The sequence below is a fragment of the Haliaeetus leucocephalus genome, unplaced genomic scaffold (genome assembly GCF_000737465.1).
Source record: "Haliaeetus leucocephalus isolate CR32 unplaced genomic scaffold, Haliaeetus_leucocephalus-4.0 Scaffold224, whole genome shotgun sequence".
NCBI lineage: Eukaryota > Metazoa > Chordata > Aves > Accipitriformes > Accipitridae > Haliaeetus > Haliaeetus leucocephalus.
The window spans coordinates 176,128-202,284 of record NW_010972660.1 but is presented as its reverse complement, the minus strand read 5'-3'; the positions used below and the strand labels follow the sequence as shown (position 1 = coordinate 202,284).

Genomic DNA, 26,157 nt, shown 5'->3' with positions numbered 1-26,157 from the left:
CCTGGGCACGCCGCCCCGCGCTTGTCCGCCTTTCCCGCCCCCCCCCGCCTCCTCCCGGCGCCGCTCCCCGCCTCGGGCCCCTTCTTCCTCCTCCGCCTCCTCCTCCTCCTTCTCCCCCTGCACCGCCGCTCCCCCTCACACACAGCACCCACCCGGGCGCCTCCGAACCCCCCACTCCCGCCTCAGCCCCCGGCCTGGGATCCTGGCAGCAGGGTAAAGCGAACCGACGTGACTTATAAGATGAAGAAAAAACAGGAGGGGCCAGACAGCAACAACGCAGCTCTGAAACCTCCGCGACGGTCGCTCCGCCCGCATCACGTCTGGTATGCTTTATTTTCCCGCTCCCCCTCCCCGTACCTCAGCCACCGGCTCGGCTCGGCTCCGCCCCACCTGCTAGAACCGCCCGCTCGCCCTCCCGCGGAGCCCGAATCCCATTGGCTGGCCTTCGCTCCGCCTCCTCACAGAGGCACCTTATATTGGCCCAGCGCCTCAAGGGGCGGAGCCTTCCTTTCCACCGCGGAGGCTCTTGGTCTTTGTAGTCTAGAGGCTGGGCCGGGCGGAGGTTTCCCAGCATTCCTTGCGCGGGCGGGGCGATTTCCGGTAGCGGAGCTCACCGGGCGTGCAGGTGAGTGGGCGGCGGGGCTTGTGGCGGGTTGTGTCGGTGGTTGTTCTCCGGTGACTGTGGAGAGGGCTGGCTCGGGAGTAGCTGCTTATGGGGCCGTTCCCCAGGCGGTCGCCGGTCTCGGGAGACCCGTGGTCGGAGGGGTTCCAGTCCTCTAGCTGAGGTCTACCGGCCCCGCGGCGGGGTAGGCCGGGGCACCCCAGCGGCGCGGAACCCGCGCCGCTGGGGTGCCCCGGCCTACCCCGCCGCTGGGTCGAGACCTTGTTCCTAGGAGGGCCTCGGGAGAACTGTGGCCCGGTGAGGTGTAGGGATAACGTGCCTGAAAACCCTTTTGCTGCGAGACTTCTGGGAACGGCCACGTAGTTACCAGTTTGACAGCTACAAGCGGGCTTGCTCCTCTTCAAGCGCATCGTTGTGAGACTGGAGCCTGCCCGGCATCGAGCCCCGGGGGCTGTGGTGTCCAGCTGCCTTGGAGTGCTGTGCCTTGTCAGGCATAGACTCTGTGCTGAGAAATGTGCTCCCTAATGTGGCTGTTGAAGTGTTTTTGTGCTTCTTCTCTTGTCTTTCTTGGAGTGTATTATGTGCTTTAACATGCCTGAGAGTGCTAGGCTTGTGATACAGATGAAGAGCTTGGCATCTTTTTCAACAGGCACACCTAGGATTGAACCTAGGTGTTGTGGGTCTTCAGCTGGAGCTCGTGCTGCAGGAATACTTTTTCTCATGCACCACTATCCTGTGAAAACTGATGTGGTTCCTACAGCTGATGAGTGTGATTAACAAGCAGTGTTGGATTTGTTCTGTGTTTGGAACTGGTTGCCTCGGTTGCTTCTCAGATTGCCTCCCATTTATTTTAGTATGGCTCTTCTGCCATTCTTTCATCTACTGTCACTTGTTCCTTAGGCATATCCTCCAAAAAGGTATACTAAGGCACTTTTTGCTGCAGTTTTCATATTAAGTTTTTAATGGTAAATTTCTTTTTTTCTGCCTTCTGGTATTCTCATCTGCTCAGACAGCAAACTCTCTGAATCCAGGACAGTGTGGTGTTTGCTACCTGCTCTGAGTCTCAGCACTATAGCATTCTGATTCTGATAAATAGCTAGGTGTTGATGTAGTAAATATAACATTAATAACAGCCTCACGGGGCTGAGGAAGGTCTCTAACAAATGTTAACTTAATTGCTCTGCCCCAGAGCAAGAGAACAGCCTATAAATGTTCAGGAGGTCTTTGTCTAGTTTATTCTTAGCAACTGAATCTCTGCTGGTAATCCATCACAGTGCTCTTGTTTTTACTTTTACAAGGATTTTTGTGGTCTTTAACCAAAATCTTCCATGCTACAACTTAAGCCTGTTATGTCCTGTTATATTCACCATGACCACAAGGAACAGATTATTTCTGTCATCTTCTCTGCAGCAGCCATTTATGTATTTGAAGGCTGTTATCACATGATACCTCCAGGCATCTCCTGTTTAGACCAGACAACCTTGATTTCATTTCACCCAGTCTTTTCATTTCAGTTCTTAAGGCTCTGGTCACTTTTATTGTTCTCCTCTGAATTCTGTTCAGCTGTCCTCTGTATTTGCTCAGGTGCTTGCACAGCTGACATCATGCTCCAGTTCAGGCTGGGTGAAATCTCATTTAAAAAAAAAAAGCAAAGACATAGGCAGTTAGAGCACAGTGCAAGTGGTAGGAAGGAGAATGAGAGTCTTGAATATTCTGGAGTCAGGCATAACCTTTCTGTCATGTCAATATTGCCCTGTTGACTGTGGATCAGCTTGTCAAAGTTATGTTGGTAACTAGTACCTGATGTGGGGCTGATCCTGATAAAGACCAAATGCGTGATTTTTGTAGTTAACATATCCAATTAACAAAGAGGTCTGCAGAGAGAAAACAGTGAGCTTCACTTTCATCTGAATGTGCTTCCCCAAACTGTCCTAGATTTTACCTCCTTTAACTAGCTGTGAACATGCCTTTTTGCCTTCCAGGGGCAGCTTTAATCTGTTGTAGTGAGAAACACTCCTACTTTTCCCCCTTATGATCCACTTAAATCCACTTATATCTCCTTGTATTTTGATTGTGAAGGGGTCAGGTCTTTCCTTTGTGTTCTGCCCTGCATATTCTTGCCTGAGGCCGTTGAGTTGCCAGTGTAATACAAATTGCAGCTATTAGTTACAATAGGTGCTTTTGCAGATATCTTAAGAAAGGAAACATTTATTAGCAGCACCTGCTGATTAGGTAGAATGGATGGTGCTTTTGTAGTCTTAAACGGAAGAAGGTGTGGAAAAAAGCAAGGTGTGGGAGAAAGGATCCAGCTGGGGAGTAAAGAGGTGGGAATTAAAGGTGTTTTGCTTATATTATAAGAAAAGGTGCTTGCAAGACAAAGACTCCCAATTCTTTAGAAGTATGGTTTTGAAATGTTACAGCTGAGGCAGTCAAAAGAGCAACTGCTGCTGAAAAGCGTGTTCCTGTTCTTTTATGCTTCACCAATGCCAAATTTGGCATTTGCATGACCCCAGAATGAATTGGTCTGAGGAATTAAACTGGCTAGAAATTATCAGGAAAAGGAAAAGGATACTTTATGTTGTCTTTGCTGCCCAACTTACTATATAGTGGGACCAGGCAAACCCCAGAAGTGCTGCGTGGTGGGCAATGAGACTATAGGGAGGGGAAAGTGCTTCCTGTTGGATTGACTTGGATGTAGCCTGAAACTGCAGCTGAAGACCTCAGATGATAGATGCAGCTGTGTTGAACAGCTTTTTATGAAGTGCCAAACAAGAACACTCTCCTGTGAGTGGTTAAAATGATTAATATGCAATTGCTTGTTAAGGCTAGGGTTGGGAAATAAACCTTTCAGACAGTCATGAAACTGTACTAGCTTTGTAATTAAGTTACTGTCTGCAGGACGGTGGACATGCTCAGATAATGAATGGGCAGGTGCACTGCTGCTTGAAGTGTTTCAGTAATTTCCAAGATTCACAGAGACAGGACTGGGCTGCTTCTGAAGTGCTGAAACAATAAATGGTAGAAACAATCTACTTACAACCTGATGACATAATGAAGTGTGCACCCCATTCAGGTGATATTAACTACTTTTGAGAGCAGTGGACAGTTGTCATTAATGACCATGTCTTAATTTAAGCAGAGCTGTCCTGTAATATAAGACAGATGGAGAAAGATCAGGAATGTCTGACACATGAATTCTTAATTCTCAGTCTGAATTATAAAATATGCAGACCAAGCATTACATCCTTTTGTATTACACTGAGCATGCCATCAGCACTTAAATAGGCATTTAGTCTTCTCTTGACAAGGGTATCCGAAGCTGCCTTAGGCATATTTTGATTAGAAGGGGGGGAAATAAAGCTAGTGCTTCTGAACTCTTAAAATGAGATTTGAAAGATGGCTTTATAGCATTATTGGCTTTAATTTTTCTAGTGTATTCAAGTCCCGGAGTCCACTGCAGCAAGAAAGAACTGCCAGCAAAAACTCCTCAGCAAGTCTTACTGCTTCAGGCTAAGGAGGTGATCAAAGTACAGGTAGGAATTTGAAGCACTATACCTCTGAGATGATCTCGCCTTCCAAGCCCATGGCACCTTGGAGCTATAGTGCAACAGGTGATGCCATGTTCTATAGAAAATGGAGATAAGCAGCTAAAAGTTCTGCTTTGTTTTAGTTACTCAGGGCAGGATGTCAGAGCTGAGTGATGAAGCCAGCGAGTCGGAGCTGCTGAGCCGCAGTCTTTCCATGTGGCATGGGGTTGGTCAGATGATCTGTCGGGAAGAGCTGGACGTTCCCCTGGACTTGCATACAGCCTCCTCCGTTGGCCAGTATGAAGTGGTGCAGGAGTGTATTCAGCGGTAAGGAGGGGCTGGGAGGGGCACAGGTCTACGGTTACTTGCTGCCAGTTATGGTTTTTCACTGGCTGCTGTACAGGTTGGTCTAACATTGCAACAGGGGCACATTGCTGGAACTCCAGAGGGTTCTTAGGCACAAAGTTTCAAGGGGTGAGTCTGCTGATAATTTTTATCTTGAGCTGGTAGAAATTCCCATGCAGGTTTCAGTGCTAGAATTTTTTTCAGCTTTCTGTCAATACAGTGATGACAGCAAGAGGCTGCAGGAGCCTACTGTGATCTACAGCTCCAGAACAGTAGTTCAGCTGAATTCTTTTCTGTTATTTAGTGGAGATCTGGATTTAAATAAGAGGAATTGTGGTGGCTGGACTCCACTGATGTATGCCTCCTACATTGGCCATGACACCATTGTGCACCTGCTGCTGGAAGCGGGAGTGAATGTGAACATCCCAACACCAGAAGGGCAGACGCCGCTCATGCTGGCCTCCAGCTGTGGAAATGAAAGTGTTGCTTACTTTCTTCTACAGGTGTGTATCCCATAATAAATAGGTAAAGCCACACTACATGGTTTAAATGCACAGGGTAGGATTCTCCACCAGTTGCAACCAAAGTGTGCAATTTGTGTTTTGTTGCGAGTTCAGCTTCCTGACAGGGATTTAAACTCTCTTGGTATAACGGCACAGAGGGGCAGTGGCTAAGAGACCCAGCAGAGAGGGTGCAGTAAAGAACATTCTCTGTTCTCTTGAAGCAAGGTGCAGAGCTGGAGATGAAGGATATTCATGGCTGGACTGCGTTATTTCACTGCACTAGTGCCGGACATCAGCAGATGGTCAAGTTCTTACTGGACAATGGGGCAAATGCCAACTGCAAGTAAGGAGGAATTTGTCATTTCATTTCTCAAAAGATATCTCATTTCAGATGTGAAAGCAGAAGTTGGCATGCGAGCACACTTGAACACAGAGAAGATGCCTGCTTTTGTCTTTCCTCCTGTACCTTAGGAAGTATGGCACACTCTATTAGCTAATATAAGGAAGGTGACCTGCAAACTGAACAGTGAAGTCTGCCCATGTTGTCACTGTTTGTTTAACTAAGATCAAGAGAAATTAGATTTACTGCTTGTTTAATTATGGGCTAAACTCTGAAAGCAAACAGGTGCAACACCTTCTGAACTCAAGTGCACTTTACAAGTCTTTCTATTGAATTTTCTCTGTACTTGGAGTTCAGTTTGGGTTTTTTTAAAGTGTGCAGTGCACTCCTGTGTCTTGGGAATTGCCTGTACATTTATGTGTATTGAATTGCATGAGGTCAACAAGAGGTTCCTGCTTTGTTAGCTCCTGCAAAACTGATTTTGCCAGTGAAAGGCAGATCTGGAGCTGGAAGAGTAATCTGTTGCTGTGTAGCCAAATAGAGTAACACTTACTGAATCTCCACTGGGAGTTTTACTGAGATAGACCAGGGTGCAGTAGAACAGCTGATACATGGTAGAGTTTGTGATCAGCTGAGGGTAGAGGCTGAAGATACCCTACTAGGGTATGGCAAGGACTGCAGCATATTTCAGCTTTGATTATCCTAGTCCATGTGTGCATTTATTCTCTCTCTAGGGAGCCTGTGTATGGATATACACCTCTGATGGAAGCAGCTGCTTCTGGCCATGAGATAATTGTTCAGTACCTTCTCAATCATGTAAGTGATTGTAAGAATCACAATCATGTAAGTCAGTTCTCTGTAAAGCTGAAAATCTGTGGTTTCAGCCCTCAGAGGAAGAACCACAAGTTTGACACAAGACTTTTTACAATGTTATGTTTGATCCTTGGTGACAGTCACCTCTGAAGTCCCAGACTTCCAGGACTGTTCTCAAAGTATGTGCTTTCTGAAAGCTAGTACTCTGATTTTACACTGGCATTGCGTGAATAGGAGTGAGGTCTAACTGCCCAGATTTAACTGAATAATGACTGAATTAGAAAACGGCTAAAGCAGTAATCTCTCTTGTGTTTACAGGTTTGCATGCTCGGGCTAGTGGGCATCTTCTGCCTCCAAAAAACTTATGAGCGTGCATGCCTCAATGTTAAACAATTTGTTTTTAATATCCCATTTAACTGGTCCAGCGTACTTCCAGAAGGAGGCAGCAATGCAAACCATTTTTCAGATGAAACAAACTAGTTCCCTGTGGCAATGCACAAGAGCCATATACCTGGGCTACTCAGCATTCAGGGACTGGGGAGACTGGGTAACTAGAAAGGCAGCAAGGTATTAGTGGAGCTTGAACTGTCTATCAAACATGAGCCTGTATTTGTGATGGAGGAACTAAGACAATTCTTTGGCTTCTTTGAATTTTTGTGTATAGTGTCCGCTGTTATGTATGTTTTAAACGTGTTTTTTCTATAGGGAGTGAAGGCAGATGTCAGAGATAACACTGGAGCCACAGCACGGACACTGGCCATGAAGTATGGACACACAAAGATTGTGGGGCTGATAGATTTGCATGCAGCCCCAGTGCCCAAGGTCTTCTGCAGGGGTCCAGGTAATAGAGAGATGTTTTAGCTTGTTCATTTTAAGATATAACCTGAAGAGAGGTGTTTATTTTGAAAGTATGTTACTGTGTGTATGGGGTAGTACTAGCTGGTCTGTCCTGGAAATTCCAGCATTTCTGAGGGTGGAAGAGGCATGGATCCAACATTTTTTTTGTCTGCTGGCCCTTTTCTGACCTAGTTAAACTGTTTCACCCTCCCTCTTTTAATGTTTCTGGGTTTTATTTCTACTGCATTTATAGGACCAGTAGCAAATAAAGTAGGTAAATGAATTACTGTGCTGCTAACAATCTGCATTTGAACTACAGGAAAATATGAAGAGCTGAGTTCCTCAGATGAATCATGTTCTGCTCCCCAGAGACAGAGACCTGTTCGTAGGACCAAGGGTCCTAGCATCCATGATGGACCCCAAGCTTTGGCTAAGATAACAGCAGTTGGAATCGGGGGAAAGAAGCAGTCTCGCTATGGTGAGAATAGTTAGAAGCCTAACTGAGAGTCCTTTGAGGTCTCAAATGCTTTGCAGCTATTTTTGTACCAACAATTTTTTCTCTTCATTTGGGATTCACGTGTGGTTTGTACAGAAACAAAGATAGCGAACACCATCATAACAAGGCTATCCAATCTCTGGTTTAAAAAGAAAACCCCTTGAACTCTTTTGTCAGGGCTGGATATTGATGAGTGGAACATTTCTATGGAACAAACACTGCTCTTACCTCAATTACTGTTCCCCTGACTCTTGAGAACAGTCCAGCTTCCCTTTTTGAGGTAGGCTCAAAAGTTCGAGAACCCTTCTCAAGCCGATGACAGAGGAAGTGGTCATACAGGCCAAGAAATCATTGATCGTGGAAGTGACCTTGCTGCTCCTAGACCTGTCAGTTTTGTCTTCCCTGATGCTTGAAATGCTACTAAAAATGAGATTACAAAACCTTTGCAATAGGCCAAGAGAAAGATGATCCCAGTTCAGACATCAACCCCTGGATGCAGTGGTATGAGTTTTGTTTTCTTGTGTGTGTGTCATAGCCATAGATTTTTCTCAGGTTGTCTAGAATAGCCAAGAATATGGACTTAAAAGCATGTTCAAAGTTTGGTTCATCCTCATAATACAGATACATATTATCCCATGGGTAGTGGCTGTATCAAAATGATACTGTCAGCCTCTTAAATCCTAGTGGGATGCTACTAGTGTTTTAACACAGATGCAGAGGGGTTGGTTTTACAGGGTGTGCTTGGCTGGGGCTGGGACATGGCTGGCACTTGCTCTCTTAAGCAGATGTTTTTCCCCTTTGCAATTGTGGTATGAAGAGGAGAGGAAGTGCTGAAAGCTGCTATTTAAGGTGCACCTCTGCCATAAGGCAGTTTCCTCTGGCTTTTTTTCAATGCCACCATCTAAATCAAGTACAGCTGATGTGGGTTTGTGAGGGAGACTGTAGGCGTATGCTTCTCAGTTTTCCCTCTGTGCTTTTTAGACTGAAACCTGCTAGTTGAGAAGATAGTCTCTTCTTTTGATTATTTTCAAATCCCTGAGTGGTTGTTTTTCCTGCTGGATCCTCCCTGGTAACTTGCATCCTAATCTTTGTTTGTTCTCCTTTCCTCTTGCACACAGAGCAGGTCCCTCCTCAGGGCTACGTTACCTTCAATGATGATGGTAGCTGTGAAGCAGACAATATCCGGAATCGGGATGTTACCTCTCCAATTAATGAGCAGGATGTGGAGAGCAGCAGCAGCAGGGGTAAGTCACTGCCTCAGAAAACAGTCTGGCTTGCAGTGCACACCTGGATGTGAGACCAACCCCTTGGCTTGCATGTTCCTTTCCCACTAAGGTGTTGAGGATTGGAGTATCTTGTAAGGAAAGGCTGAGAGTGCTGGGATGGTTTAGCCAACAGAAGAGAAAACTTAGCAGGGATCTCATCAATTTGTACAAATAATCTGAAGGGAGGGTGTAAAGAAGATGGAGCAAGGCTGTTTTCATTGGTGTCCAGTGACAGGACAAGAGGCAACAGGCACAAACTGAAAGACAGGAGGCTCCCTCTGAACATAAGGAAATGCCTTTTTTTTTTTTTTTTTTTTTTTTTTTTTTTTTACTGTGAGGGTGACTGCACACTGGAGCAGGGTCTCAAGAGAGGTTGTGGAGTCTCCATCCTTGGAGATGCTCCTAAACGTGGACCTGGGCAACCTGCTGTAGGTGATCGTGCTTGAGCAGGTGTTTGCACAAGATGACCTCCAGAGGTGCCTTCCAACCTCACCATTCTGTGAAGCAGCACAAAGGAAAGATCTGTGGGCAGTTCCTAAATTAATAAAGGATAATGTGTCTGTGCATTGGCTCTGGGGTCAAGGGAAGGCCTTTCCTGTACTAATGGGAGTGCAGGCTTGGTAGTAATAATCCACTTTTCCACCCCATAACCAAGAGCCTCACAGAAACATGCACACTTAGCCTTCCTGTTCTCTGTGGTACTAAACAGACTTGGAGAAAGATTAGTGCCTGGGATCAGACATGTGATATTTCTGTCTCAGAATCGTCTTGTGTCATGAGTGCTGCATATGAAGCCTTGCTCTGGATTTCTCCTTCCTTTACAACTCCAGCAGGTTTTGCTGGTAATTGTGTAGCAACAACAGCATTGAGTGTAAGGAAGTTGAACCTCAAACTTCTTATTTCCTATTCCTTTTCAGAGGATAACATTTTTTTCACCAACAACTTGGCAACCGTCAGGAGCAGCAGCAGCAGCAGTGAATGCCTGACCAAAGCCCTGGGAGTCAGCAGTGAAGGCTCCTTGGAAAGCAATGAGGTGGGTTTTTCGATTTTCCTTTCTGTGCCTTCAGCTTAGCCAGTGCTGTCACCCTTCCACAGCTTGCTATGACTCTACCTCCACAAGAGGCTGTAGTACCCAGCTGGGTGAGGAGGAAACAAGAAAACCAGTTTCCGTACTTGAAGACTATGGATTGGCTTGTTTGATCTCTGGCTAGTAGTCATCTCTCAGAGCACACTCACTCTAGAGCAGGTTGTTGATGGCTAGTCAGTAATTTTTAAGTTCTCTTCAGCTTCTGAACTCTTTACAGACTTCTAGCTAGGTGGTCATCAATAAAGGATGTGACTTGCTAGAGCTGGGTCAGTCCTTGAGCTTGGCAAGGTAGCAGGCAGTATAGTAAGATTTAGAGAAGCACAGCAGTGCTGTATTGGTGTTTCTGAAGTACAGAGAGGGCAAGAGGTTGGTTCTCTCCATGGTTCCATGGTTCTCCATACTCTATGGTTCAAGTCACAGCTCTCATGGTTCAGGACATAGCTCTGGGGCTGATGTACAGAAGGGTGATATAGCTGAACATGAGCAAAAGTCCTCTGTATCTTGAGGAGCTTCCCACAGGTAGAATCTCAGTGCATTGTATTGGTTCAGGGAAGATTCAGCATTGCCCTTTGCTTTGGCTGGCTTGCTCTGGCATGTTGCTTCCTCAGCTAGGATTGCAAGAGCCTGATATGATTCCATGGTACCAAGCTGCCATCTTGGGAGTGATGACTCAGCCCCTCCTAATAAAGGCTTTGTTAGTCTTTGTTGCCTGTGTTTGTGGACCACTGCCTGGATTTAGAGCTTGGGACTTGCAGGATTCTGCGTTTGTTAGCTGTAGTGATCTCTATATCTTTGCATGATCATCCTTGGCCTTTCCATTTTGTGGCTTTTTTCTTTCTTTTTTAGGATTCTGACCATGCAAACAGTCCCCCTAGTCGGAAACAAGCCAAGAGCTTTAAGATCAAGAACCGCTACAGCAACAGTGATAGCCAGTGGACCCACTGCCCAGGGAAAGCTGGGGGCTCTAGTCAGCATCTAATCCTTCCTGAGCCTCCTGCCTATACAGGGCCCCAGGTAACTATGCACAGAAAGTTACCTCTGAAGTAATGCAGACTGTGTCACTCTACCAAGCGTGGGAGGTTTTTCCAAGGTTGCCTAAGCTGCTTTCTTGGCCTTCTCAGATAAAAGGGAAGTTGTCACCAAAACACCTTTGATTCCAAACCTCTGCCCAAACTTAAATGCTTGTGAAGCAGCAATTTCTTGTACAAAGAACTGTTTGCGTAGGTGTTGCTGTTGCTTGGAGGGGTGTTCTAGACCCTTCAGGCCTGTGGGTGTGCTACCAGACATGGCTGTAGCGAGGACTAGGGCAGATGTTGGTGTGTCCTTCTCTGCATTTGTTACAAGAGGCAATGGCTGTAGCAGACAGGCCAGTCCTGTTGTATTATGTGACTATGGAGAAGGGCAGTTAACCAGGAGAAGTCATTGTTGCTGCTAGAACCCAGGAAGGCATAACAGCAACATGAGGAAGCAGTTGTTTATGATTAAGAGGAATAGTAATGCTTTTGTTTGTGAGGGTATAAATAAGTTTGTTCTGGATGGGCTGCAGGACCTGGCAACATTCCTTGAGCAAATTGGGTGCTTGAAGTATCTGCAAGTGTTTGAGGAGCAAGATGTTGACCTCCGGATCTTCCTGACCCTCACAGAGAGTGATCTGAAGGAAATAGGCATCACGTGAGTGTTTGTAATGTAGTTCTTATCTTTCCCCTCACAAACCATGCACACAGCCTGGTCAGGAAAGTTAAGCTAGTCAGTGCTTTTCTGTTGTGGCTGTCTCCCTCACAATTTTGATATCCCCTGGTTCTTGGCTGTAACAGGCTCCTGTTTTTGGAGGTGCCTTGGAGGAACCAGGAGACTGCAGAGGTCCTCTTGGCACCCTATTGGGCCTAGGGGCAGGTGGTGCTGTGTTTGGTCCCTGACAGTTTGCCATTCTCCCACTAGTCTGTTTGGACCCAAGAGGAAGATGACCTCTGCCATTGCCCGATGGCATAGCAATGCTCGGCCGCCCAGTGATGCCCTGGAGCTGGCCTACGCGGATCGGCTGGAGGCTGAGATGCAGGAATTGGCCATTCAGCTGCACAAGGTAAGAAGTCTGCTATGAGCTGCTCAATGCCTTATCACACTACAATAAGTGATTGGTAGCATATTTTTAGGTTGTATCTCTAATGGCCTGGGGTAAAGGAAAAGACATATCTTCCAGTGGAGACACTTGGTGTCAGGTAGATCAGGAAACACCGTAAGTGCAGCTTATCTGCTCCTCATCTTCTGTGCTCCGTGCTTGTGAAGTCTTTATGTCAGGGTTTCACATCCACCTGAGAACTAAAAGGGTGAGTGGGAGGAATTGAATAACTACTCTTTTTCAGTAGTATCATTTTTATGGTGAAGTTTTGCAGCTATTAGCGAACAGCCTTCTCTTGATTTGGGAAATTGGGCCTACTGAGTATTTTTACAAATGGAGAGGAAGGGGGAATTGTAACTGTGGGGCTGGTTTTGGTGTGGAGAGACACTATTCAGCGTGCAAGCCTTATCCAGCTTCCTTTCCCACTGGGTTGGGTGCAATTTTGCAGGAACTCTCTGGCTGCCTAAGCCATTAAAATAGCAGGGACTCCAGGGATGTGTCAGAGCAGGCACATATGAGTGATGTACAGTACTCCCAGCCTAATCCTCTGATCTGCTCTGCTGTAGAGGTGTGAAGAGGTGGAGGTGATGAAGGGCCAGGTGTGCCAGGAGCAGAAGCTGCGTGCAGTGGCTGAGAGCTGTTTGATGGAGCGGGATGAGACCTGGAATGCCATACAGTGCCAGCTCAAAGAGGCTCAGGCCATCACCAAGGATGCTGGAGTCCTGCTGGATCAGATCAAGTAAGTCATTCTCAGGAGCTGGCACTAAGGCTACTGGGAAACAGGATTTGGGCTGTACAGAGATCAGAAGTCATATTGACTGTCTTACAGGTGATGCTTAAGGTAAGGCAGGAGAGCTCTCCAGGCATCTGAACCCATTTTTGATCCTGCCTGACTTTTCTCTAGTGGAAAGCCACAGCCATATGAGCAGATGTGAAGCCTTAATCAGATGCAGGAGCTATAAATAGCCTGACTTCTCAGAGATGCTGGGTACTCCTGTTTCAACTAGAAGGAACCAAAAGGCTAAGTCCTTTGTTTGTGCTTGTATGAGACCCAGTGACCAGGGTATAACTTGGTGATCGGGTGAAGGCAGGAAAGAATTTCTAACTTCCAAACTGTATCATCAAAGGACTTGCAATATCTTGCCCCGGCTAGTGAAGAATACTTTTCTTGTAACTCTGACACCTAGCAGAAAAACCTGCCCAGTTCATTCACATCACTGTCTTTGAGTTCTGTCTTCCCCTGCCTTTTGTTGCCTTTGTGGTGCTTTTCTCCCTGCCCCACTTGGACTTCTGTCATGGGCCCTGTTCTGTCCACTGGTAGAACAGACACGTCCTTGAAGGTGGCATTAATCCTACTGCTTATAGATCCTAGCCCAACAGGGAATGGGGTCTGCTCCCTACCAAGCCAGGGTGAACTGGGATTGGCTTCCAGAAGGACAGCAGAGCAATATTGCCAGCTGCAAGGGGCAAAGCACTTGTCTTTTCCCCCCAACGGAGGAGCTGAGGCTGCCTGGTAGAAGGGCCCTGCCATGACACTGTTTGAATTGATGGTATGATGATGATAGCCAGAGAACTTCATGTACCTCTTTTGCTTTAACCTGATGCCTGTCCTGAGGTAGCTTCATTTGCCCATTAGAAACCTTGGATCAGGCTTGATTCTCATATAAACCAGGCGTAGCCCCTGGCTTGGGCTTTCTCCTGCTCACCCCGCCCCCTCCTTCTCTTCTCCCCCCGCAGCTCCTCTGTGGACAGGGGCAGAGATTGCTGTGGAGATGGGGCACAGTGGAGAGCGCCCTGAGCTTTGTCTGGGGCACGTCTTCCTCTTCCTGGGAAGGAACAAGGAGCAGTTTGTAACCCAGGGCGTTAGATGCGGTCCCTCGGCACCCCAAGCAGGTACTTGCAGGATGTAGGAGTGCACAGACTGGCATGTTGTTCCAAGAAGTGTCCCTGTGCATTTCTGATGGATTTTGTCTTGTTTGGCAGATCCTGTCAAGCAGAGCTGTCCTCCCGGCTAACCCAAGAGCAGGCAGTCGGCAGAGTGCTGGACACAAAGGTGCAGCTGGGAACTGGTGAGAGCAGGCGGCCTGGTGAGCGTCCAGGTGAGGAAGAGCTTATCGAACTACAGAAATGGGTGCAAGGGGTGGGTAAACAGCAGGAGGCCTCAGAGCAAGCCACATGTTTGTCTTTCATTGCTGAAAGGACACAGGTAGAAGTGATTTGGAAATGGAGGAGCAGCCAAACTGTTAAATTTAGTGTAAAAATTCTTGCTCTGGGAAAGCATTTAAAGCACATGGGGCGTTTGGACTTCAACTGCAGCAGAGTTTCTCAGCAACTTTTGATTCCTAGCAAGTGGGAAGTTTTGGGGTCTGGCAGGTGTTGGTGGCTAAAAATGCAAAGCTGTAGTGCAGGCACCCAGAGTGGCAGCCCTGCTTCATTCGGCCTGTGGCTTCCCCTTCCTACGCTGCAGTCTGTGGGTACCTTGAGTGTGTTACCACACCGTGCACTAGAGCAAGGACTGAATCGGAAGCCGAGCTTCGTTCCCTGACCCAGTCTGGGGGATTGTGCTGTTTGGTCTGTGGGGCAAACTGATGTACGTGGCTGGGCAGGCTTGGTCCACCGGCTCCTTGTCACGAGGAGTTAGCAAGTGATCCTGCTGCCTGTGACATGCTTCCAGATATGTACTCTTTGCTGCTTGTGTTTTAAAAGTGAGACAAATGGAGATCCTGTTGATTTCTGTCCACTACACTTAATCTCTGAGATTCATTTAATGTATGACCCAGCCATATATTAACAAGTAAAACATTCTTAAGTGGTAGAATTGCCATAAAAAAAAAACCCTCAGTTTGTCACAGGCAGTTCCAGCTCTCCTCCCATTGACTCAGAACCCTGAACTAGAGCCGCTTTGGGTGCAGATGCTTCACAGCAGCATCAGACCCTTGTCTCCCCTCTGTCACAGAGAGTGTACAGATTGATTAAAAGTGTGGTTCCTCTTTCTTGCAGTACTGGAAGGATGGCCGCCTTCCTTGAAGTCTCTGAGCTTGCCTGAGCTGTCAGCTGTCCTAGAAGAGTGTGTGGGAGAAATGGGTAAGGTGGGGGGAGGACTCTGGACATATGAAGTGACTGTTGCGCTGGAGGGGGAGGCATGGTTGGGCAGGTTTTTGATGATTTGGTAGTGGTAGTTTGGAGGGACCTAACAATCCTCTCTCATTCAGGGGATTCCCCAGGCTCTGAAGTTGGTGCTGGCATTTTCTTGCACTTATTCTCATTGCAGATCTTGGGCTCAGCCCCATCCTCTGCTGACAGGTCCAGGCTGAGAGAAGGGGGTATGTGGCCCCCTGCATCTCTCCTGCTTAGTGGTCAGAGCTGGTTGTGAAGTGGTTCCCAACGCCTGTGTCCTGTTCTCTTGGCGACAGGAACTTGTCCCAGCAACAGGCAGTCAGAGAGCAGAGATGCTCCTGTTTTCAGGGCACTGGAAGCTGCAGGGTAGAAGGCAGCATGAAGGCAGCATAACAGTGGCTGAATGCAGACTGCAGCCTGTTCTTTACTGCTTGCTGGCCTATTGCTAAGACTGATTTTTTCCTTTTGGTTTGTCCTCAGGAAAAGCTCTGCAGACTGTGACTCAAAACCTCCAAAGGCTCCAAGCCCCAGGCCAGAGCGGGCAGAGCTGGCTAGAGCCGTAACAAAGCAGGAGGGTGAGTGGGAACTAATGACAGCCACAGAGGGCTGTGGCATTGAGGGGGGGCATCATTCCTTGCAGCAAGTAACAGCCATCTGCTGCATGTCCCCAGTGCTCGCTCATAGCCTGCACACTGAGGCTGTACTCTAATCCTTATGTGCCCTCTGGTTGGTTTTCTCTTTGGAAAATCCTTAATCCCCTTGTCTCTCTGTCCCACTGAAAGGGTGACTGTCCTCTTTTTTTCCTGGTGGCTGCAGGAATACTGACGTCGGGTGACCGTTCCACCCGGAAGCTGAGTGTGCCTGAGAGAATGAGCGCGAGGGTTGTGCTGGCAGCACTGCAGCTCTGCTGAGGGTGCTGCAGCAGCTGGTGGATGTGTGGAAGAAGGTCTCAGCCATCAGAGAACATGCCTGGAAGAACAAGGGGCAGCAGAAGACAACCCAGCAGCTCTTTGGGCCTGACTGTTGTCTGGATTCCCAGGATCATTGTTGTTCATACCAAAACATTAGGTTAAGAGGAGAAGCACTGAGCCCAGAAGTTTTATCTGTCTTAAGCTTCCTGCAGCCCTTGTCATTCAGGGCTGTGTGGTGTTAGAAAGTTGACAGTTACCCACAGCTATCAATTAATTATCCTTTTGTGCATCCTATCCTCCCCAAGGCCTCTGACACTTACCCTGGCTTCTCCTATGCCACGTGGATCGGCACAGAAAATGTATCTGAGGCAGTAAGGAAGGCAGGTTTGTTGTGGATGGGTAAAGTAAGTAGAGTTTGTAATGTTTGGCTTATTAAGCTGCAGCAAATCTCATGCAGCCCTAATCTCTAGCTGGAATGTCTGCTCTACTGCCATCCCAGGTCTGTGCTTCAAAACCTTTCCTCCAGCCAGCCCACCCTGGTTTGCTTCAGATTCTTGCCCTCCTCAGGGGTTGTTTGTGATCATGTGATTTAGTCCCCAAGAACTCATTTTTGTGGCAAATGCTTTATGGCAGAGACTGTCAGTCTGGTTTGTCAGTGCCAAGATCCCAACACTGACAGTGGTTACAAAGCAGATGTTCTCCTGGAAGGACATGAGAGAGAACAAAGAGCTTGAGACTGTTCATTCTTCTGTGCCTCTGGCAAGCAGCAGAGTGCCAAGGCAGGCAGAACAAGAACAGAGGGATAGATCTGTCCCACATGGGAGATGGGCAAAAGAAATCACATCCCAGATGTAGCTGGGGTGCAAAGCTTTGGTCCTCAACCGCTGCCTGCCTTTGATTTCCAGGCTTGAGTGTTTAGGAACAGTTCTGCCAAGGCATTCTCATGTTGCTGGTATGGGTGTTTTCAAAGGGCAGACAAGTGGTGCAGGAAGAGACTGCCTTTCCAGGAGACTGTTCCATCTCTTGGAGCTGGGTGAGCAGCCACAAGGGCTCTGGTGGCAGTTACGTTGATGTAAAATGGTTTCTAGTGCCTCTCTGTTCCTGTGTGTTGCTGAGTCTTGTGGAGGACAGGGAAACCAACAATTAACAAAACCTGAAGTCTGTGAGAGATGGCCTTGATAAGTCTGGAAAAGTATCTTTGGGATGAGGAAGAAACTGTGTGTTCCTGCTGATTTTTGGACCTTGATCACAGATGCCAAAATACAAAAATCCATTCTGGCTCCATCCTTTGAGCTAGTCACGCCTTCTGATCAGCAGCCTAAGACCATATAGGCAGACTTGAAGGCTAGTCTGCACTTGGTAAAGATGACATCTAGTTTGACTGTTCTACTGGTGTATCTGTGCTTCCTGGGGACAGTTGTGGGGCACTGAGGTAGGTATGGCCCATGCTGATGTGAACCTGTCCTGCTGGCAGCTTGTATGTGCTTGGCAGTGTGCTCAGCTGTGCGGGGCTGCTTTCTACTCATGTTTAACTCTTAAACTTAACATGGCACGCTGTTTTTTCATCTTTAGCAAATTACATGGGTATATGCACGTGGGTGTCCGGTGCTAGCTGTGCAGCAGGCAGTGCGACAAAGCTGCAGGAGATTTCACCCTGAAGAATTAGTTTGAGGTGGAGCTAATTCTCCCAAAGCAGCATCCCTGAAAGCTTCTCGGAGTCTTGAGGCTGTTCTGGGAAGAATATTTTGGGCTCTGTCCTTCATTCCCTGTTACTGGAGGAACGGTGGGGGGTGCCAAGGCAGTTTGCACTGCCCTCTCCCTAGCCTTTGGTGATGTCTCTGGCTGCACTAGTACAGGGTTGTCAGTGCTGTGTCCCTTGGAAGCCCAGACTTGAATTTAAGGCAAGATGCCTGTAGGGAAAGGGGGAAAGTTTTCATGGAAGGAAAAAAACCCAAACCAAACAAAACAAAAAACAACAACAAAAAACCCCAAAAACCCACCAAACCACAGCCAACCAAAACCCAAGTGAAGGGGCCTAGGAGCAGCTGGAGAGCAAGGGAAGCCCTGGCTCAGTAATGCTTTTAGAGCTGGGTAGGCTGTGTAGGAAAATGGGTGGCTGGAAGGAGAGACTACACAGACTTGGGGCTGGCTTTGCTAGGTCATAGGGTGGAAGAAAGGGGTTTTTTGGGGGGTAAGATGGTACATAGAATAGATTGTAATGCTTGGGGGCCTGGGAGAAGGGGGAGGTGAGATGCAGCAGTGTATGTATTGAAGGAAAAGGAGAGCCCCACAGAAAAGGTGCTGCAGGAGCCCAGATGCAAAGGCTTAAAGGAGTGCTAGAGTAGCCCAAGGGGGACAGCAGGGAGAGGATTTTATAGAATAGTGTTTCCCTTGGGAGGCAATCCCTTAAGTGGAGGACTTTAAACAGCATTCATTGCTGAAAGGGTGGCTGTGCAGGCAGCAGGGAGTCTGGTGCTACCCTAAGGCAAGCTGTCTGAATAAAATAGTATTTGCTGACTTGGATAAAATAATAAAAACTGAAAACCTGTTTCTGGTGTGTGGGTTTCTCTGGAGGGAGTTGGGGTTGTAGAATCATTAATAACCTCACTGATTTATTTCAGGACAATCCATAATACATACAGTGCCTTCCAGCTTCCTCTCCCAGGTGGTCATGTGCTGAGGGGTCTGGGACTGCCTTATCTGTGGCTTCCCAGCCCTGCCTGGCTCCTGTCGGAGGTGACATCCCTGCAGCACTTAGGTGGGTAGGTGATGTGGGAATTAATGTGTTCAGGCAGAGCCAGAGCTGTGGAGGAAGAGCATACACAGGTAACAAAGTATGTGCTCCTCTGAGGGCTCAGCTCTTTCCTTCCTAGCCCCCCAAAAGATCCCGGCTGCATGACAAAAGTTGTCTCTGCACTAATTCAGAAATGAGTTTAGGCCTTGTTGAGTTGCGTGCTGGTATTTTCTTCTTGGGATGAAGTACTGATGTGCCCAGCTCTGGTCTGAGGCTGGTGGGAGCTGTTGCTGTGACTGTGCTCTTCTAAACCTTCAGCCAGCCTCTGATCTGTCACTGGAGACAGGCAGGTGAGAGGATGCCAGTGAGCAGCTATCACAAAAGTTTTAACTAGGGCAACATAAAAATCTTTCTGGTCAAAACTAAAGCTCTTCGTGTGTATTTCAACACAAATTAAGCTGACTTGGGCTTTGGACTGGTGGGAATGGAGCAGAGTCACTCTCAGATCCCTGCCATCTGTCAGTCCTCTTGTGTCCTACAACAGCCTGACAATGGGCCAGTGTACGGCCAGGGCTTTCTGCCTCCATACGCAATTCTGAAACTGCCAGGAGAACTGGAAACGGCTCCCCTGTCATGCTATGATTCAAGGTCCTTGATGTTTAGAACTGTTACTTGTCTTGTCTCAGTCCCCTCTTGCATACAGCAGCATTTCAGAGAGTACCTCGAAGCATGGGGGCCAGTGCTTATCAGGGAGACTAACCTGGATCTCGAGAAGAGGGTCACCTTTCTCCTCCCAAGGCAGTGTGGCCTCTTGCAGCTTTGGCATCAGCTCCTGTAGCAGTGCCCCAAGCGCACACACCAGTGTTAGGCTGCTGGAGCTTGCAGCACCCAGCAAAGAGCAAAGGAGAATCCAGACTGCAATTGAACTGTCCAGGACAAGCTACCTGCTCCCTTGGTCTGTGTGTGACAGCTCTGCTGGTACCAGAGCGGGCGTGTGATTTGGGTTGCCGTTTCTATTATTTATCACCATCATCTTCAGTGTTTTATTTTGCTACTTTCCTCTCTATAATCCTAGGGCAGGGAACACAGTGCTATGTCAAGCCAGGGGCTCTGGGTACCTGTTTAATACCCCTGTAACGGAGCGTGTGTGCTCAAGTGCAAATTGGTGCCCTTGTATATGCAGCCTGAGAGCTGTTTCCCTCCCTCAGAGCAGACAGAAGCAGCATGCTCTGCTTGCTGAAAAATAAATGTTTATTTACACCTGAAAAGAGATGTAATGTGCAAAATGGTCTCATGGGTTACATTGATCCAGGAAAACGCCTGCTTGACTCTAGCCTTGAACCCAGCTGCAGCTGAGCCTGGCACAGCCTCTTTCTGTGCTCAAGGCAACCCTCCTTGAGACACTGCATCTGTAAGAGGCAGGTGTAGGTGAAGGGGGCTGGAGGTGGAGAAGTACCTGTGTCCAATTGCATGTAGTGGAGAGTGAGAGCTGCTTTCTCCCTCCGGCTGGAGTAGCTTCCCCCCCCCTCCCCCCCAAGGTAAAGCATTGCACAGTAGGAACGACTGACTCAGCAGCATGTCTGTCCTGCTATGGAAGGTAAAAGCAAGGGGGCCGGGGCAGTGGTGGCATCTGCTGCTGCTCCCAGCTCTTACTGGAGAGCACCAGGGCCACTCCCAGGGAGGGAGCCATAAACCAGATGTGAACAGCACTGCTCAAACTGCACAGGATGCTTCACTCGTGACAGCAGAGAGATGTAGATACTCCTGGGCTTCCTAGGGTTCACCAGGCTGCTTGACAAGTGTAGGCAGCTGATGCGTTGGCACCCTACTGGAAAACAAACATTTTGAACCCCAGCTGTTGCACAGCTGGGCTCAGAAATGCCCAGCCTTTTGCCAGCAAAACTGTTCCTGAGCGGAATGTGGTTCCTGCCTGGGGCTTCACAGCTCTACCTGCTGCAACAGGAGAGGTGGCTGGGCTGGATGCTGAGCCTGGGATGTGGAAGGTCGGGCTCAGCTCCCAGCGAGATGATGCTCTCAAGTCCTTAACTCTCTGTTGTGATTTTCCCCTGCCACCAAAGGAGAAGCAGTGCTGCCCTTAATGCGCAGGGTAAATACAACAGTCAAAGTGCTCAAGTGCCGCGGGAAACTATGTGCATGCCTGCTGCCTTGGCTCTGCTCGCTGCAAAGTGGACTCTGGAGGGATCTGCTGCAGGAGGGGCTCGGAGAGAAGGAAACCTGGCGTTTTGTGCAGCTGGAGAGCAGCGAGGAGGGAGGCAGGTGCTGATGTCATGTTTGATGCAGAGGCAGCACCTTGCTATGAAGAGCTTTGTTGCAGGGTGACTCTGGGATGGATGTCTTGGAGCTCGCAGGGTGTTGGTGAGATGGTCCTTGCTCAGGGCAAGGAGAGTAGGAAGGTGATGCCCTGGATCAGAGCAGTGCTGGCATGGCCCAGGGTGCAGCAGGAGGTGTCTGTTCATCTGGGCACTGGGGCAGCAGATCGGTGCAGCAGTGCCGGCCTCAGCAGCATCTCCCGTTCCCCGCTGCTTGCCTTCTGCTGATGGCCAGGCTTCTTCTCCAGCCACCGTGCTCCCCTTCTATGGGTGTCCAAGTTGGTGTGGACAGGAAGGGGGTTTTCCACGAGCATGTCTGGTGGACAGAGGTAGCTGATGGTGTACAGGCAGCAGTAGAAAGCAGCAGGTGCATCTCCCCGTGCAGCTCACCAAGCCCAAGCGAGGTGAGGCTCTTCTGAAGGGGCAGCGATGTCTGGTAAGAGCCAAGTGTGTCTGCCTCCCCTTTGGACAGCACCGGGGGGGGATGTCCCCTCCAGGAGCTCCAGTGCTCTCAGGTGTGGCACAGCTGAGACGCTGGTCCCAGCCCAAAGCTGCAGCACGGCTTCCCCACGGCCCCCTGCCCTCCAGCCAGGTCCCCATGCCCGTCATGGCCAGCAGCCCCTCTGCTCTGGCTCTACGGGGTCAGTTGCCGCATCACCGGGTGCAGCAGAGCGCCGGGTGGTCGAGCTTCCAGAGCTGCCACTTCTTCTTCATCTCTGACTTCACCTGCCATGGCAGTGGAGAGCAGAAGGGCTTTTCCCTGGCCGTGCCTTCCCCGCAGACCGAGCGGGCGAGCGGTGGGATGGCAAAGCCACCAGCCGAGGCAGGGCTGAGCCCCAGTGCCGGGCAGGAGAAGCTGCAGTGGGTACGTACCTCCTTATTGGCGAAGCAGTACAGCACGGCCACCAGGAAGCCCTGGATGGAGAGCAGGGGAGTGAGACCCCACCGCCACCCCCTCTCCCAGGGCTGGGGTGGGCTTAGTCTCCCCAGGTCATTTCTAGGCACTTCTGGGGCCGAGGTTCCCCCTGCTGCCACTGCCTTGGAGAGCACAGGAGGCACCGTCATGTGCTCAACAACAGGGCTGAGGGTGGGAGAGCCGGTGTCCCCCTCCCCGAGTCCAGCTACAGGCTGGGGAACCACGGGGAGAGTGAGCTGGAAGGGGGACTCCCTAATTCTTGCTCCATGGTGTGCCCAGGGCAGAGCAAGGACATGGCACGCTCCCACCTTACCTGGAAGGAGTTGAGGAAGAGGGTGAAGAACACCTTGATGTAACGCAGGATGCCTGTGGTTTGCTCGTCAGTGGCGAAGATGAAGACGACCTCGTGGATCCCGAAGAGGGGGATGAGGGTGAGCGTGGCTTTGGCCAGCCTGAAAGAGCATAAGGGGACCCCTCCAGCAGTGAGTACTAAAGGGCTGTGGCAGAGGTACAGGCAGGGACGAGCTCTTCATTAATCGCAGGGTGGTCGGTTAATGACGTGCATGATAGAGGAGCAGGGTGGAGGTGGACATGGAGGTGGCATGGCCCCAGGAGCAGGACCAGGGAGGACCCAGGACTGGCCAGCCTCTCCCTCCCGGCTCACCGCAGCTTGTAATCCGCATAACCCTTCTGGTTAGCACGGAGTTTGGCCAGGATCACCTTGAGAATCCGCATGAAGATCAGCAGGTTGATCTGGGGGGAGAGACAGCACAGGGGCACACATAGCCCAGCACCCGCGCCCCTCACAGCCCACCCTGGCCACAATACGTACCCTCGGGGGCTGCAGGAGATGACACCTTGTACTGCCAAGACTGCTGCAGCCCGTCAGCACTGGGTCCCCAGAACTGCCCTTCCTCCCCTCCTGCCATCCCAAAATCCCAGCTAGGAAGCAGCAGAGGCTACCCCCAGCCCCCTTCTCTGACACTCAGCACAGACCCCCAGAGCCTGGGGGTTAGCAAACTGGTGCAAAAAAAAAAAAAACCAAACCAAAACCCATGTGCATTTAGCATGATGCCTTGGAGGCCAACCGCTCCCTCCTGGGCTGTGCTGGGAGCTGCCCTGGGGGTTGCTGCCCTCCCCGCCCAGGACCGGGAACAGGAGCTGAGCTGGTGTTCTCTGAAAAGGCATGGGGCTGGTGGGTGCCCCCCTACCAGGGAGGCGAGGAGGATGGGGATGCGGATAATCCACCAGTAAGCCATGTTCTCATTCAGCGCCCAGCACCTGCCCAGGGAGACACAGAGAGCAGCACCATCACGTCGTGCCAGGGGGTGCAGGGTGAGACCAAGAGCGTGCCAGCCCCAGCGAGGTGGGTCAGGGACCCACAGCAGTCTCCATCCCACTCCCCAGACGAGCCCAAACCCCAGCCTGGGGCTGAGAATCCCAGTGGGACCCCCCATCCCTTCCCACTCACTCCACATTCTCCTTCAGGTACTTGGCGGCCATCCAGGGCACCACGAACACCACGGGGGTCCCTGCAAGTCACACAGCAAACCCTGTAAAACCAAGCACCCGCCTGAGCTGAGAAACCTGCCCCAGGGCGAGGGACACCGTGGGGATGCCCAGGGTCAGCAGAGCCCCCACCCCGCACCCTCCCAGGGCCAGTTTGGGCCATGGAGCTCGCCAACACCGGGTACTATCCCCAGCCCCACCGCACGCCCGGGTGGCCCCTACCCCATCCCAGGTAGAGGTAGAGCCTGTAGTAATTCTTCTCAGAGAAGACAGCCCCAATCAGCAGCTTGTAGAGGTAGACGGCTTCCACCAGGAACCAGTAGTGGTTGGCCAGGATGCAGTACTGCATCAGCACCTGCGCTGCCCGGCATCCCAGTGCCGCCTGTGAGAGGAGACCTGCCGTCGGGCCGGCAGCGTGCCCAGGGGGGCACGGGTACCCCGAGAGCTTGCCCAGAGGGTGCACAGGCAGCATAGGCACCCTGAGACCTCATTCGTCAGGTGCATGGGCAGCACAGGTACCCCAAAAGCTTGCCCACCGGCTGTGTAGACACCCCAAGAACTTGCCCACCAGGTACACAGGCACCCCAAGAGCTCACCCACCGGGTGCCTGGGGCTGCACGGGCACCGGCACCTGGCTGCACACCCAGGGCAAGGGTCCCCACCCCGATTCCAGCCCAGCATCAAGCGGGAGCCCCCCCATGGGGCAGCACTTGCCTCGTGGCTCAGCAGAGCCTCCCAGTCGGCCACCTGCACCACCTCCATGCCCCAGTGCTTCTCCAGCAGCGCGTCCTTCACCATCACCGAGGTCGCCCGCAGCCCGAAGGAGGCAAAGAGGTTGGCGTGGATGTAATTCCTGGTACAGCGGAGCTTCCTGCTGAGAGCGAGGGTGTCAGGAGGGCAGGCAGGTGGCAGGGGCACCCCTCGGCTTGGCCATCACTGGTTGTGAAGGACAAGGGGCAGGATGATGTCCCCCCAGCTCTTTTACCTGAAGACAGTGAGGACGAGCAGGGCAGAGACGAGGGTCAGGAGCGACAGCGAGTACCCCACGGTGTAGAGCACCTTGAAGCTCACCATCAGCTGGTGGGCACCCTCCTGCAGGTGAGCACCACGCCGGTGAGCCCGGGCGAGCAGCACCCACCTGTGCAGCCGGAGTGCCCCTGCCTGTCCCTGCCCAGCGGGCGGGCCAGGGCATCCCACCTCCTCGGCGGTGGACTCCATCTCCTCCTCACACTGCGAGTAGTCCCGCCAGGGCTGGCTGCCGTTCACCGTCACCCACTGCCCATCAGCGCCGCACCTGCGGCTCACCAGCCCGTGTTTCACTGCGGACATGAAGCACCAGCACGTTCCCCTAGAGCTTCCCCAAACCCCTCTCCTGGCATGATGGGTCAGACTCTGCTCAGCCCAAAGACCTTCTTCCAGGGCAGGCGTGAGTGGGGCACAAGCTGGCTCTGCTCCACGCCCCACATGTCCCCTTATTCCCAGGTCTGCTCATGGGTCCCTCTCCCCCCAGTAGTGGGCAGGAGGGGAAACCCCAAAAGCCTCTCCCCCCGCAGCATGGCTCAGCCGTGGCTTCCAGCTCCAGGGCGGCGGAGCATCATCATCACCTTTCTCAAACCAGGGCAGATAGAAGGGGCAGGAGACATTGACGGCGGTGCCGGGGCTCCCGTCGGGCCAGCAGGCATACATGTCAAATGTCCGGTTGCAGAAGAGTCCTTTCAATGGCAGCGAGAGGGGGGAAAAGCCGATGGTCAGATGCTGGTGGCACGGCCACATCCAGCCCTGCCATCTCAGCCCGCTGCCAGCACCTCTGAGAGAGCCAGCATCACCCTGAATGGGGCCCTGGTGCCCCACACCAGCCTTGGCCCCCGGGGCATTCTGGCCCTGGGCATCCCATCTGAGATGTGGAGACCCTCATCAGTCCCCTGGCTCATCCCTCCATAGGTGACTGGCATTAGAGGATGCTGGAGGAGGGATAAAACCCAGCCCCAGCCCCAGCCATCACCCGGCTCCATGTGCGCCTGCATCTGACCACAAGCCAGGCCACAGCTGGGTACCTGCCGGGTAGGGCTCGCTCGCCATCCTCCTCAAGCACTCATCACGGTACCGCATCCACTCCTCGAAGGTCTTCTCCAGCACCTTGGCCCCGCCATTCTGCAAGCCCAGAGCTGGGTCAGAGCCTCTGGCCAGCTGCCATGCTGGCCTGCCCGCCCCACCGCGGTGCCCGCCGGCTACCCAAGCCGGCTGCCTCCGTCCCCCCCGATAAGCTGCTGCATTCTGGCATCCTCGAGATGGGCAGGAAAATGTGACAAAGCCAGGGCCGAGCCCATTCACAATGGGTCAAAGCCCGGTAGTGCCAACCCCGGTGCCCCACGGGCCAGCCCCAGCTTGCCCCTTACCGGCACAGAGGAGAACAGGCACATCCAGGCAAGATGGACAAGGCTCTGCCGGTACCCAGTCCAGAGCACGTCCCTCATGGCTGCCCCTGCCAGCCTGCGGCCAGTGCTCCCAGTGCTGGGGTGCGTCTTGGGCTGAGCTGGGGACCCGGATCCTGGGTGAGAGGTGGAGGACTGAGGACTGCGTGGCTCCGCCAGCCACCCATGCTGGTGTGGATGAGAAGATGTGCTCCCCGAGGCAGCAGAAGAGAACCGGGGCACGAGTGCCAGCCGCAGGCACGTCCTGGGCTACCACA

The 26,157-nt window shown here is 51.0% G+C and overlaps 3 protein-coding genes across 4 annotated transcripts in view; 1 reads left to right on the top strand and 2 right to left on the bottom strand.

The window, feature by feature from the left end:
* LOC104831432 (chromosome unknown open reading frame, human C16orf71) overlaps positions 1 to 428 on the bottom strand; it is a 96,924-nt gene extending 96,496 nt beyond the window's left edge. The window contains exon 1 of the mRNA XM_010567002.1: positions 358 to 428. The gene's annotated coding sequence lies outside the window, so the exon portion shown is untranslated. The remainder of the gene's footprint in view (positions 1 to 357) is intronic.
* A 123-nt stretch (positions 429 to 551) lies between these two features.
* ANKS3 (ankyrin repeat and sterile alpha motif domain containing 3) lies at positions 552 to 17,946 on the top strand. Of its 2 annotated transcripts, none has more exons than XM_010567001.1 (18): positions 552 to 625; positions 4,055 to 4,155; positions 4,293 to 4,476; positions 4,799 to 4,997; positions 5,219 to 5,340; positions 6,072 to 6,153; positions 6,856 to 6,991; positions 7,307 to 7,465; positions 8,602 to 8,727; positions 9,666 to 9,781; positions 10,682 to 10,849; positions 11,382 to 11,506; positions 11,774 to 11,915; positions 12,518 to 12,690; positions 13,935 to 14,020; positions 14,952 to 15,035; positions 15,549 to 15,643; positions 15,885 to 17,946. In XM_010567001.1, exons 3-17 carry the CDS (start codon positions 4,307 to 4,309, stop codon positions 15,629 to 15,631), a joined length of 1,971 nt encoding a protein of 656 aa, XP_010565303.1. In that variant the 5' UTR covers positions 552 to 625; positions 4,055 to 4,155; positions 4,293 to 4,306; the 3' UTR covers positions 15,632 to 15,643; positions 15,885 to 17,946. The 2 variants fall into 2 exon arrangements, with proteins under 2 accessions (XP_010565303.1, XP_010565302.1); XM_010567000.1 differs by having other exon boundaries at positions 13,935 to 14,050.
* A 3,745-nt stretch (positions 17,947 to 21,691) lies between these two features.
* Positions 21,692 to 25,888, bottom strand: LOC104831430 (glucagon receptor-like). The gene is made up of 13 exons (XM_010566999.1): positions 25,865 to 25,888; positions 25,523 to 25,619; positions 25,073 to 25,180; positions 24,666 to 24,787; positions 24,454 to 24,560; positions 24,183 to 24,339; positions 23,691 to 23,850; positions 23,431 to 23,491; positions 23,171 to 23,240; positions 22,624 to 22,712; positions 22,273 to 22,411; positions 21,917 to 21,958; positions 21,692 to 21,769 (listed from the first exon to the last, which is right to left on the bottom strand). The coding sequence occupies exons 1-13, from the start codon at positions 25,886 to 25,888 to the stop codon at positions 21,698 to 21,700; spliced, it is 1,248 nt and encodes a 415-aa protein (XP_010565301.1). The 3' UTR covers positions 21,692 to 21,697.
* Between the last annotated feature and the right edge of the window lie 269 nt (positions 25,889 to 26,157).

Coding starts and splice junctions, on each gene's coding strand:
- ANKS3 (XM_010567000.1), top strand. CDS start 4,307: ATGTCAGAGCTGAGTGATGAAGCCAGCGAGTCGGAGCTGCTGAGCCGC. Junction 6,992..7,306: donor GGTCTTCTGCAGGGGTCCAG/GTAATAGAGAGA, acceptor TTTGAACTACAG/GAAAATATGAAGAGCTGAGT. Junction 10,850..11,381: donor CTGCCTATACAGGGCCCCAG/GTAACTATGCAC, acceptor GATGGGCTGCAG/GACCTGGCAACATTCCTTGA.
- LOC104831430 (XM_010566999.1), bottom strand. CDS start 25,888: ATGTGCCTGTTCTCCTCTGTGCCG. Junction 25,181..25,522: donor GAGCGAGCCCTACCCGGCAG/GTACCCAGCTGT, acceptor TGCCATTGAAAG/GACTCTTCTGCAACCGGACA. Junction 24,561..24,665: donor TGGAGTCCACCGCCGAGGAG/GTGGGATGCCCT, acceptor GCTCACCTGCAG/GAGGGTGCCCACCAGCTGAT.